The sequence below is a fragment of the Gopherus evgoodei genome, chromosome 2 (assembly GCF_007399415.2).
Source record: "Gopherus evgoodei ecotype Sinaloan lineage chromosome 2, rGopEvg1_v1.p, whole genome shotgun sequence".
NCBI classification, from domain to species: Eukaryota; Metazoa; Chordata; order Testudines; family Testudinidae; genus Gopherus; species Gopherus evgoodei.
Window position 1 is genome coordinate 270,356,085 of NC_044323.1, and position 13,727 is coordinate 270,369,811.

At 38.9% G+C, this 13,727-nt stretch overlaps 1 protein-coding gene across 4 annotated transcripts in view; it reads right to left on the reverse strand.

Annotated features, from left to right (window-relative positions):
• TRPS1 (transcriptional repressor GATA binding 1) overlaps positions 1–13,727 on the reverse strand; it is a 277,221-nt gene that overhangs the window by 223,382 nt on the left and 40,112 nt on the right. For 2 of the 4 annotated variants that reach the window (XM_030553728.1, XM_030553729.1), the window contains exons 2-3: positions 10,272–10,430; positions 6,443–7,371 (exon numbers count right to left, since the gene is read on the reverse strand). In XM_030553728.1, coding sequence (XP_030409588.1) covers positions 6,443–7,371; positions 10,272–10,308 — 966 coding nt within the window. In that variant the 5' untranslated portion in view covers positions 10,309–10,430. The remainder of the gene's footprint in view (positions 1–6,442; positions 7,372–10,271; positions 10,431–13,727) is intronic. The other 2 variants (XM_030553731.1, XM_030553730.1) reach the window with 1 other exon arrangement.

The window sequence follows — 13,727 nt, forward strand, 5'->3', positions numbered from 1 at the left end:
CCCTTAGTCTCCTCTTTTCCAAGCTGAAGAGGCCTAGCCTCTTTAATCTTTCCTCATATGGGACCCTCTCCAAACCCCTAATCATTTTAGTTGCCCTTTTCTGAACCTTTTCTAGTGCTAGAATATCTTTTTTGAGGTGAGGAGACCACATCTGTACACAGTATTCGAGATGTGGGCGTACCATGGATTTATAAGGGCAATAATATATTCTCAGTCTTATTCTCTATCCCCTTTTTAATGATTCCTAACATCTTGTTTGCTTTTTTGACTGCCTCTGCACACTGCGTGGACATCTTCAGAGAACTATCCATGATGATGCCAAGATCTTTTTCCTGACTCGTTGTAGCTAAATTAGCCCACATCATATTGTATGTATAGTTGGGGTTATTTTTTCCAATATGCATCACTTTACATTTACCCACATTAAATTTCATTTGCCATTTTGTTGCCCAATCACTTAGTTTTATGAGATCTTTTTGAAGTTCTTCACAATATGCTTTGGTCTTAACTATCTTGAGTAGTTTAGTATCATCTGCAAACTTTGCCACCTCACTGTTTACCCCTTTCTCCAGATCATTTATGAATAAATTGAATAGGATTGGTCCTAGGACTGACCCTTGGGGAACACCACTAGTTACCCCTCTCCATTCTGAGAATTTACCATTAATTCCTACCTTTTGTTCCCTGTCTTTTAGCCAGTTCTCAATCCATGAAAGGCTCTTCCCTCTTATCCCATGACAGCTTAATTTACGTAAGAGCCTTTGGTGAGGGACCTTGTCAAAGGCTTTCTGGAAATCTAAGTACACTATGTCCATTGGATCCCCCTTGTCCACATGTTTGTTGACCCCTTCAAAGAACTCTAATAGATTAGTAAGACACGATTTCCCTTTACAGAAACCATGTTGACTATTGCTCAACAGTTTATGTTTTTCTATGTGTCTGACAATTTTATTCTTAACTATTGTTTCGACTAATTTGCCCGGAACCGATGTTAGACTTACATGGTGATGTACCACCGATGTTAGACTTCATGGTGATGAACTGTGGCTAACCTAAGTGGGGTCATCCTTAAATTTTTGAAAACCTAATGTCATGACTGTTGGAAACTAAATACCGAGGGAATCAGGATTCCCAGATAATATGCACAGTAAGTAGACATACCAGACTGCTGCTCCACTTCAGCCTACTGTTCATTTGGACTCATTCTAGATTTTTTCTGACTCTCATGGAATAAATCAAATTACTGAAATGCAATGGGAAATATGGGGTGCCAGCCAGACCTGGACAAAAAGAATTCTAACAGAGGACACTTGGGAAGGAAGAGAAAGGCCCACTGGCTTCTATGGCAACTATGGAGAACAGTAGATTCATCAGAGCCAACCCCTGTTGTGTTCTGGATATACTCTTGAGGTGTTCAGAGCACCCAGATCCAACTGGAGCACATTTCAGTGTCACGCCATTCAGCTATCAGAGAAAGACCCCAACCATGCAACGAGTTCCTTGTGGTGAGATCCGTGGCACCTGTGCAAAGTGCCATTTGAATCAACAGATTTCCACACCGTTCTTGGGACCATCTACACAGAACTCATTGCAGTATCAGGCCAAAAGTGACTATTTTCAGTTCTAACCTATGTGCAGTATTTTTAGGCAAACCTAATCTTTCAAACAGGAGAAACAAAAGTATCAGTTTGGTCATTCATAGGAAACTGAATCAGTTCAACTGATACCATAGGGCTACCAAGACGCACGTTAACAAAACAGGAGATCACAAAGTGAAAAGAAATGAAGACGCTAATGAGCGCACAAAGAACTCTTATCCAGCTGGAAGCTAAGATTTCACAGTCAATAATCAAATCTTAGCGTATATGAGTTTGTACAGAATTTGCTCCTGGAAACAGCGTATCAGGACACATTCATGCACAGCAATTCTTAACCAGACCAATGAACAAAGTATCACTTCCATATTTTAGGGTCTGGTTTTGGAATAACTGAGCTAAATGCCAATAAACCCAACAAAATCAAATGTAGATCAGTTTCTCTAAACACAAGAGAATGTTAAAATCCAGTTAAACGAAAGTTTTCATTAACTGATATTAACAAGCAACATAAAATTAGTGAATTTACAGGTAGCTCACCTAATGAGCAAGATGAATTTGAAAAGGGGTCAGTTAAGCAATGTATTCTGCTCATCATTCACATCCACAAAAATGCAGATGCTTTAATCATTATTATTTACTCTTTAAATGCTAATAACAAATATCAGAATCAGAAGCAGCTTCCTCTTGAAAGTGGACTATGCTACTAACACAAGTGTGATCACTGTAGTTATTAATGCCTCCAGTATAGATTCTGAAAATATTTGTAAAGATTCTTTTGTGAAAACTGGCAGAGCTACTAGTGGAAGCCATAATGATCAGTAGGGATATCAGTTACATTTATATCTCCACGAACTGATCAAGCCCTCTTCCTCTTAACTCTACAGCTTCCCACCTAATCAATCTATTAATGACATTTAAGAGTGGAGAATAGAATAGAAGAGATTACTAATAATAGAACTACTGGTTCCTACTGGATTGAATCCTAGTTACACCAGCACTGACCTCATCCCTAATCACACCACATACCTTTAATGTGAGAAACAGGTCTGCTCCCAGCCTCTGATTAGTCTGTAGGATGGTCACACAACAGAATACTTCTTCTCGATGCATCAGATAACCATTAGGGAACACTTTCAATAGCTTCTTATTAACCTATGAAACTTGTCTCCTCAGTCAGAGCTGTGTGCAGTGGTAACATCCACATGGGAAAAAAAAACTAAACAGACTAAAGCTGGATAAGTTCCCCACATGCTTGCAGAGCTATAGAACAAGTACAAAATGGCTATCAAGGCTAGTGGAGATTAGCAAAATTAGAGGAGAAAGTAATGAAATGGAAATTAGCAAAACTGAGCACTCCACTTATCTCATGGGAAGATATCACTCTGATAACAGCATAAAGCAGATAAGGCCCTTTCTGGCAAAACAGCAATGTGCTAACAAATGTTTTCTAAAATCCATACTGGATTAACCTCCCAGAAACTGCCCAACAGAATGTACCCAATCCTATAAAACCAGACGTATCTCAATGAACTAAAGAAAAAGGGGGGAGGGTACAAAACGTGTAAAAATTGCCTCTCCAAATTACATCTCATCTATAAAGAAGACAAAGACATCTTCCCCTCATTAAATATTCTAGATACGTCAAAGCCTACACAGTAGTAAGACCACAAGGTTCTATGGTCTGAATTATGTTCAACCTTATTTCTTAAAATCGCTCAGTTTTACAAAACAAAATAAAGGAGTTTGTGTACCTGGACTTGAACCCATATGTGCACCTGTATTTTGGGGATGAAAGTAGAATAATAAAAACGTATTTCTAAAAGGTTGCACAGAGGCAGGTGTTGCTCATGTGGTATCTTTCAAAACAGATTTGATTTTTTTTCCCCCCACAAGCCCTTGCAAACCTAGTCCTTATCAGTCTAAACACTGATACTGTATTTTTCTCTATTCTCTTTCCTTTTTCTATGGTGTGTTTGTGGGGGTGGGGGATTGTTTTTGTTTAATGATTTTTCTAAATAGGCCTTATATACACAGAGTTCAAGAGTCAGTAGCAACCTCCACTGGTAAAACTTTCATATAGCTCAAAGCCTGACTATGAACCAGATCAAATATGTGAGGCTGTGCTAATACCCACCCTCTAGCTTCTGTCCTCGTCTTCCTTGCCTAAAACTTCATAAATCCCTAACTACCTCCATCCTAACAACAAAAAAAGTTTGTTAAATGCAGTTGCATCAATAAATCAGCCCTTAATCCCATTCCACTAGCATTTCAAATTAATTTTGATTACAGAGGGGTTGTTGTTTTTACTGCAGACCATATCAGAATTTTAAGATTGTTTTGATGAACTGCTACTATTCATATGGAGTTCCTCTTTCTTAGAATGTAGGAGTCTTTGACTGACAACCAATTTCCAATAAAATGGCATTCAAGCTCTAATTAATACAATTCCATTCTCTTGTATTAGACTTCAATATTTTCCCAAGTCCTTGTGAAACAGACATGGCAGCAACACAAACGTTTTTGGGTGCAAAAGGTAATTTCAGATGTACTTTTCATGTGTTTATGAATGTAGCAAAGCTTTCAGAATTGTGAAGCATGAAAATATTAATCAGCTACATATCTTCTGACATGTTCTGCATAAACATCTGGTGTATGTGCAAGTGATGAAGTATAGTATTTGGCACAGAGGTTTATTTAATCTTTTCTTTCCAAATTGGGCAGAGAAAATTAGCACTCTTTAAAAAGTTACGTTTCCAGATCCAATTGTTCCTTTAAAATCGGCAGCACTCTATAGGCTGTCTGTTCTATTTTAGAACATGTTTCTGGGCTGAGAAAAGACTGATCTTAACTGATTGTCTATGTGCTGTTTCCTATCGCTTTTTCTCTTTCCTGCAGTATCTTACTACCAGAGCTTAGTAGACAAGTATAGCCTAGGTTCAGCTGTTTTACTTCTAGTTCTATCAGTTCAAACTGAGATAGCTCGCACATCTGTTTTATTTCTGAAAATACTGCATAGGAAAAGTGTCCAGCTCATTCTCATCAAACATAAACTTTTCTATAAATAACCAAGGACCTATCGAAATAATTGTTTGGGGAAAATGAAAGTGTGTTTGGAAACTCAAATTCCTCTGTGCTGTATGCCTTAGCTGTCCCTGTGTGAACATATTTCTGGCAGAATGGATCAGTTGCTCTAAGATGCTGTCCCTGGAGTCAGCAAACTGAAACTATAACAGAAAATCCAGGTATTAACATCATATTATGTGCTAATTATAAACCATCATTTCACATTGACGTTATTCACATCTATCCTCTTTTATCTAAATCACGTATTTGCTTTCTAATCACAGTTTGACAGGAGAGAGCGTCTGACACAAGACAGTGAAGTGATCTTTTAATGACAGCAGTTCAAAGACTGTAGTTTTTATGCATAATAATAATCTTGATTTGATTTGCTGCTCCATAAAAAGATTCTCTACAGGAAAAAAAAGTTAAGTAGCTTAAAAAGCTACAAGTGCTTGAGTAGTGGTCCTGTTTCTAAGTATTCCTTAAGGTGAGATGTTTGTCATCTTGACCTCCTATCTGAATTGTCTCCTTGTAACGACAGTAGTCGCTGCAGGTGTTACTAAATATTTCTTCTACCTGCACTTCTCTCTCTCTTTTATAATGTTTCTTGGAATTTTGTCTGGTAATTAGTACCAGGTCAGTGCATCATGTCTGATGCAAACATGCTCCTGAAATTTGGTTGACAGTTGAACTCATTTTATTTGTGATCTCTGTTCCTAACTGATCCAAATGATTTTTATTCCAAGTGATTTTGTAGGTCGAAGAATATACAGGCCTTCTAGTGCTTGTCACAGATCATTCATAAAGGGGGTTAAAAAAAAATTTTTTTAAATCAGTAAAATGTAGATTTTAAGATTATCAGGTTTTACACTAAGGAAATGTTAACATTAATATCTCTGTCTAGGTTCAAATAACTAACATAGTGGACAACATAAGACAATCTTTTAAAGCCATTCTTTATGGTAAGAATGTACAATTTTTATCCTTCATATTGGACAATGCAGTAGCAATACTAAAAATTAGATGAAAAAAATTATTAGCTGAGGCAATAGCTCAACCTTTATATTCATTTTAATTTGAACTGCAGTGTGATTATTACTACTGACTTATTTTTACAGCCCAATCTTGGTTTCCCATTGTGCAGAAATGTAACCCTGTTGCTCTAGCACTAGACCACTTTACTGTCCCACTTTCTGTTCTCTAAATACTGCAAGATCAATAAGCAAAGATTTGACTCCCAGCAGCCAATATCTACAGACCTGTAGTTCCTTTTAATTTGCAGCTATATTCTAGTGTCCATCTGGTCCATTATAAACAGTTATTTTCTGTTTTCTTTTTTCTCTCTGCTATAGAGAAGCTTTCAGACACGATTACTCTAAGCTGCCTGTTGGCCAACTAAAATCTTTTACTATTCATTATCACAAAGACTAAATTACATACAAGAAAGCCTATGACTGAAAAGCCAATTACTACTCAACCAGATTTACAATGAACCTCCAAAAATACTGACTTAATATATCCTGTCCCCATATCGGCATAACAATTTTGATAATTTATAGCAACCAATGGATAAATACAACACTGAATACAATAAGCCTGAATGGATCTAAGCATTCCTGTGGCTTAAGCAGGCTACATGAGATACTTAAATTATGTTGGTTTATGCTGAGGAAGTAGGAGTTGCTTTATAATCACCCAGGGTGCCTATCCCACTCCCAATTTATTTCTTTGCAAGAAGCATATGTATGAGGAGGCGGCGTAGGGATATGGAAGATACAAACCTGCACATCATAAGTCCCGTTTAGTAAGACAGGTCTTTGGGAATTGATGTCCTGCAGCACTCCTGAAAGCACAGTGCGGTTGACTTTCTGGAAGTCTTTGGAGTGGCTGAACTGCACCATGTTGTGGAGAGCCAAAATTTTAGTGTCAAGCTCCGCATCCTGCCTGGTACGGTTGTGCAGTCCTAGGTGGTATTTGCGGAAGTGTTTGATGAGATCTGTGGGGTCGTTCCCATAGTAACCATAACCACAGATGTTGCATTTGAAGTCCTGAAGCTCTGGAGATAGAGGCGCCGTATCTGGGTTATCATTTGCTGACAAATCTGCTTTTGATTTGTTCGGCCTTAAACCCCCATCTGAAGGCACTTGTGGGTTTTTTGAGGCCATGGGGACAGGACTTGAGCCTTGGCCATCAGTTTGACCGCTTTGCACTTGCACTGTTTCATCTGTAGCTTTTGGCGATGTCTGATGCTCTTTGTCTGTCTCCACTGGATCTCCTGATGGGGTGAAGACCACTTCTTGGGTGTCATCTGCATCTGATCTTAGAGGAGACTTCAAGGGCTCACAGATTCCCCCAACAGCTGGAGATGAGAAAGTCGGCATATTTCTGTCTGTCACCTCATCATGAGGAAAGGACGGAACATTTCCTCCCTTATTGTGGCTTTCATAATTGAAGCCAGCCTTTTCACTCAGCACTGAGCTTTTTAAGTCTTTTTTAATGCTGGAAGATGGCTCTTGGATATGCAGGCAAAAATCCTCCTTGTTGTTTAGTTCTGCAGCATCACCCTGGTCAGTGTTTTCTTGCATCTGATCTGCAGAAAATTCTTTTTTCCTTCCAGACTCTTCGTTTTCAGTACCTGTAGACTCAAGGATCTGTACCTCACCTTCACTAGCGATGTTTCTTAGAGGGGGATTCTTTTTCCGGACCATATCTGCCAAAATAGAGAGACAAAAAATTATGGAATTATTTGAAATATAGAGTAGAATGTAACCCTGGCATTTTTCCAGCATTCTAAAATATATAGACACACAAAACCTGAAGAAACAGTTTTTGACATACATATTTTAGCTAGTCTATGTAGCAAAATGGAAACATAAAAAAAAACAAATTGGCCACATTGCAAATGCCCTCAATTGCAAAAATTCCTTTAAAATCTGTGAAAATCTAACTTCCATCAGAGTAAGTGAATTAAAGGTGTCATTACCTTTTCTGAAAATAGTGGTCAGTTAAAGCCAGTAGGAATTTCAAAGAATGAGTTATTGAAAATCATTTTAGTATACTGGGGGGGGAAGGAAAGCCTTTGTGGTCTAATGTGAATAAACTGCACAACTAGACAAAGTGTAGGTTAGCAGAAATATGCCTACCATACATAGCTAGGAGTACTTGAACAGGCTATTATAAAGGTATCCGATTTAGGTGAGCAAGTTACTTTGAGGTTTTAGGAAAGTTATCTTTCCAAAACAGATATCTGCTGCTTCTTAGCAAAAGCTTCCCCTTTGTACTCTTGTAAACTGCAACCTAGATTAAAGTGAAATACTAGACTCCAGTCCTGAAAGCTATTACTCATGCAAGTAGTCCTATGTGCCACATAGGGAGAGCCAGACTTCAGTAGGACTACAAATGTGAGTAGTTTTACAAAACTGATTCCATAAATTTTACTACAGATCTATCCTGGAAACATCTGTAGGTGAAGTAGGTCTAACCATCTGACTGTTTTTCTGTATATCTGTTGAAGCTTGACTTCAGGCATTACCAGTACTGCCAAGTAGGAAGACATACCTCCCAGGTCTATATATGGAAACTGGAACCAGACAGAATGTAAGAAGTCAACACTGATGACTTATTGCTAACTCAGAAGGGCATGGTCTGAAAGAATGGTGACCAATATATATAGGCAACTGCAGATGCACTACATAAGCAATTGTGATTACCACTGAGGATTTTTTTTAAGATGAAACTTTCTTGACTGTGCATTTATAGGCTCTGGATTAAGATGCTCATCATCAGCTGCTTTGATCAATCTGTGTTCACACGCTGACTATGTGTAGAAGACAGAAGTTCTACAGTATTTTCAATAGTCTTCTTTTTGCCAGTGCTGCACACAATGGTGGTTGTTTTTCCCCTGCCAAATGGTATGTGATCTAATGGCAGCAGACTGCACTAACATACATGAGATCCAAGCCTGAGACTCAAACTTGAACATCGGTTTCCAGGCCAACAGTGACTGTGAGTGCTACATCACATCTTTCTGTGAGCAGAAAGCAGTGCTGGTGCTGATGCTTTTCAAATGGTGCCATATCTAAACCTCCTAGAGTGTAGGATGATCTTCTCAAAACAATACCGAGACAAGAGCGGCTGGGGCCAGAGAGTAAAATAGAGGAATCAGCATCTGTACTTCCTTCTATTTATATCTGTTCCACATGAAAGGGCAGTGTGTACTACATTGAGAAAAAAAAGACAACTTCTCATGGAAAGTGTCCCTCTTGTGCCGAAGGCTCTGATGTCTTTGCGGTTGAGCTGATCCACAGTCAGCACTGTCTGCAAAGAGATGGCATTGACATGCAGTGCTAACTCATTACACACACACAGGAACATTCCATGTGGTCTTAATTGGTTTCTTAACACTCTAGTGCAATTCCTTATTTTAGTATGCAAACGTGCCTGTGAACCAAATGCCTTCTTCTCTTTCAACTAGATCATAACTGCCAATGCATACATGTGCTGAAAAGATAAATAAATAACACCTGAACAATGTCAGTCAGTAGTCAGGACTGTAACAACAGAGAGACTTCTTGATACAGCGAGGGCAAGTTAAGCAAGACAGGCCCAACCCCACAAAGCATGTAAGCATATGCCCAACTTGAAGCCTCTGGGTAGTCCCATCGACTAATGGTATTACCGTTCTTCTATGGGACTTCTCATATGTTGATGGTTACACATATGCTTACCTGATTTGCAGGATCAGGGTCTATGCTAGGTGTCTTTCTAAATCCATGTTTGCTTGGGACCTGCTTACACAATCTAAACAATCTGTAAAATAAGCACACTTCCACTGAAACCCCTGGGCAAATTAAAAAGGAACATCAGTTGTGGTAAGAAGGAGCCAAAGGTCTAATAAGAGAACATCATGGTGTTTTTTTAGGTCAAAATTAAACAGGGCTAAATTTCTGTTTATTAATGTTTTTGCAACTGGTTCAATGAGTAGATAAGGAGAGCCTTATTATCTTCATGTAACTGGAGGGAGACAAAATGAAAGACATTCTAAAAGAATCCCCACCCTGGCAAGAGCGCCAAGAAAATTGGGGCTGCATGCAGCCTTACTAGATAGGACTCCAGATATAGATGTCCTATGTTCAATCTCAACTTTCATGTCTGTGGGGCCATGTGCATATGCAGGCAACACCGAATACTTCCGCTTAAGGGAGTTTTCCGTGCTGTATTTTATAGTCATAAAAAATATGAAAATGTTCATATAAATAGAAATTGTTCTCAAGTTGCATGTAAGTTTTTTTTATTTTATGTTTTTAATATTCTGTGATTTACATGGTTGGTATTTATTCTAGAGAACCCTTAGAAAAGAAATGATACTTTTCCTGTTGCTGGAATTCCATCACTATCATTTTTCAGGAAGACATATTATGTAAATAAAAGCACATTTGCAGTACTTCTAAATCAAGGAAACCATCCACTAGCAAGTCTTAAGTTAGATACAGGAAGAATATAGCCACTCAAATTATTATCTCTAAGACAAATAACAGATTGCACAATGTTTTATTGTGTGCCAAGAACTTTTTCAGTTAACATTTTCACTTGAAAAAATGGATCACATACTTGTAAAATCATACCCAGCATTGACTTCATAAGGCATGTGGCTTTAGAGTGCTTTTTACAATTATTAATTCTATTAGTCAACTAGCAGGAGGGCTAATGCAATTGTCTTAGAAGATGCACGGAAGACACAGAAGACATTTTGAGAGCTGATCTGTACATCTGCAAAACAAAACAAAACAAAGGTTTTCCTTCCTACATTATGCATTCACAATGTTGCTTTTACTTAAAAACATTATTATGCCTATTTTATATTCACATGCAACCATTACTGGGCACTATACCAAGAATGGCAGCAAGCTATTCTGTACTTCAGTCAAGCCCGAGAAGTGCTACATCTCTTTCTCGCTCTTTTTTTCACACACACACACACACACACACACACACACACACACACACACACACACACACACACACACACACACACACTGTGTTATCACATTAAATTTCCTCAGATGTCAGTTTTACCCAAGAATGTAAAACAGATGCTGAAATCTAGCTGGAGATGTTGTGTAGCAAAAAAACACTTTAATTTTTTTTTAAATAAATTAACATATATTCCACATTGCTAGGAACTGTATGGCTTAAAGGGACTGGTAATTAGATACCAGCTCAGTGGTTCAAATCCAGCCCATATTGGCAGTGACTGAAAGTCATCATCTATTGGGTGCGTAGTGTCACACAATAAAATGAATCTAGTAGTGTTAATTTAGTTATTAGTGGGCAAGTGTCCATATGACAAAAACATAGCCACAATGACTAAAGTTTATTCTCAGTCTCAGCAAAGAGACTAAGTGCTAAATGCGCATAAGGACTGAACTACCTGCTCATCATTGGAGGTGGTAATCTTTCCACAACTAAGGGTACATCCAGACTACCCACCAGATCGGCAGGTAGCGATCTATCAGGGATCGATATATTGCGTCTCGTCTAGACGCGATAAATTGATCCCCAAACACGCTCCCGTCGACTCTGGAACTCCACCAGGGCGAGCGGCAGAAGCGGAGTCGACGGGGGAGCCGTGGCTGTCGATCCCGTGCCACGAAGACGGGAGGTAAGTCGAAATAAGATATGTTGACTTCAGCTACGCTATTCCCGAAGCTGAAGTTGTGTATCTTACATCAATCCCCCACCCCCCGTGTAGACCAGACCAAATAGAAGATTTAAAGCCTGTTCTGAAGCCCTCCAAAATAAAGGAAACTGCCTTCAACAGGCTTTGGATCCGGCCTTTGAGAAAGGTAGTATGCAGAACTGGTTTGGGGGGTTCTACAAGGCTGTGGCCCTTCATTATCCTATTTGCATGGGAGAGGGTAGGAGTGAGGTAGCCTTGAAAATGTAAATTAATGTAAAGTGATCAAATCGGTTCAAAGTTGGTCACTGATTTTTTTCCTGAAGGTACTTATATGTCCCTTTATCCATCACAATAGCATCTGAGGCCCTCACAAGTGCTTCTATTTTTAAACCACAATAATATTTATTCATGGCTCCCCTGCAAGGGGGGAGAAAGGAAATTGTTTTTTCAGTATGAACTAGAAACATTAGCACTGACTCTGGAGGTATGCACTGTCCGTTACCCAGGCCATAACTGTTCTGAGGAAAACCTGTACTCCAGCAACCTTCACCAGCTCGAGATTTTACCAGCTCAATTTAAGAATTTAGAGATCAGGATACTGCAGATACTAGCCATCTTAGTCCAGCTGACAGACTCATGGTTACATTGCCACGGAACAATGGATTGCTCCCCTTTCCATCTAAAACCTGTTTCCTGTTAAGCTGAATATGTTTATGTCACTGTGGATAAATTCACAGATTTATAGATTCCAGCGGAAGGGACCACTGTGATCATGTAGTCTGACTTTTTGTATAACACCGGCCCTAGAGCTTCTCCAACATAATCCCAAGAGAAGTCTTGATTTAAAATTGCCAGTGATGGAGAATCCATCAGAAACATTAGTAAATTGTTCGAATGGTTAATTACCCTCACTGTTAACCATTTACACCTCGTTTCTGGTCTAAAGTTGTCCAACTTCAACTTCCAGCCACTGGATCGTGTTATACCTTTCTCTGCTAGACTGAAGAGCACTTTATCAAATATTGGGACTGTACAGTATTGAACAGAGCAGCTGTATGTCAAGGTAAAACCATTCAAAGCAGCCAGTAGGCTCTCCATGTAAGATTTAGCTTGAGTGTACCTCTGATATACACACTTTAGTTATGTGATTATTATAAAGGCACTAAACATCAGGCCAGACTTTATTCGTATGCTCTTTATATTACAATAACAGATTTGAAAGATGCGTGAATTTTGTGACATACCAATGATTAGTACGGTATTTGGGGCACAGGTAGATAAACAGAAGGCACGTAGATGGGACCTATGAACACTGTGACTTTAGCTAGCCAGTACATCCCAGAAATTCAAAAGATATTGACATTTAACAGCATGCAGTAAGATCTCTGTGTCAAGGAACAGTGGAAAATATGCTATTCACAAACGTGTCATACACACACATGCACATAGAGCTAAAACATCAGACGTTGCCAAAACAATGCAGCAAAAGTCATTAAACTCTCAATTTCTCAGCTTAATATATGCCTAATAGTTACCTACCTCACATAAGTATTGCCAGGCTCAATTAATTAATGACCGTAAAGCTCTCTGTGAGCCTCTACTGAAAACTGCTATAGAGCACAAAATATTATTTCAAACATCATTAGGACCACAAAAAAACACCTGTGGAATTCCAGCGTACGCCATCTCATGGGCTTGGAAGTGATCTATTATTAAAGGAGACTTTCAGACTACTTTTAATAATTGTTTGAACTTTTTTTCCCTGTCACAGTTCTGACAACACCTTGATAGCGAGAAAATGAATCTTATCTTTGGAATAGCATACATTCACACAGGTTTGTATTGTAGTGTTGCATAAGAGAGCAGGGTTTTTGGAACTGGTTTGGCATTCTCTTGTAAAACAAAGAAGAATATATGTATTTTGATGTTCACCCCACCATGAAACATGATTATCTACTCTACCAGGATGCTCAGATTTACCACCTCAGAGAGTGGGGGGAGATTATTCCTCACAAAGATACTACAAACACTGTAGGCTAGGCTTTATTCAAACAAACAAACAAACAAAAATACAACACCTGAGATGTCTTGTTAAAGGTGTTTGTTCTGCCCAACTAGTCTGAAACTGAAGCCTTCCTACCTAACAAGCTATTTCGCTCCATCTTCCTCCTGCTGTAGTTATAGACTCATAGACTCATAGACTCTAGGACTGGAAGGGACCTCGAGAGGTCATCGAGTCCAGTCCCCTGCCCTCATGCCAGGACCAAATACTGTCTAGACCATCCCTAAAAGACATTTATCTAACCTACTCTTAAATATCTCCAGAGATGGAGATTCCACAATTTCCCTAGGCAATCTATTCCAGTGTTTAACTACCCTGACAGTTA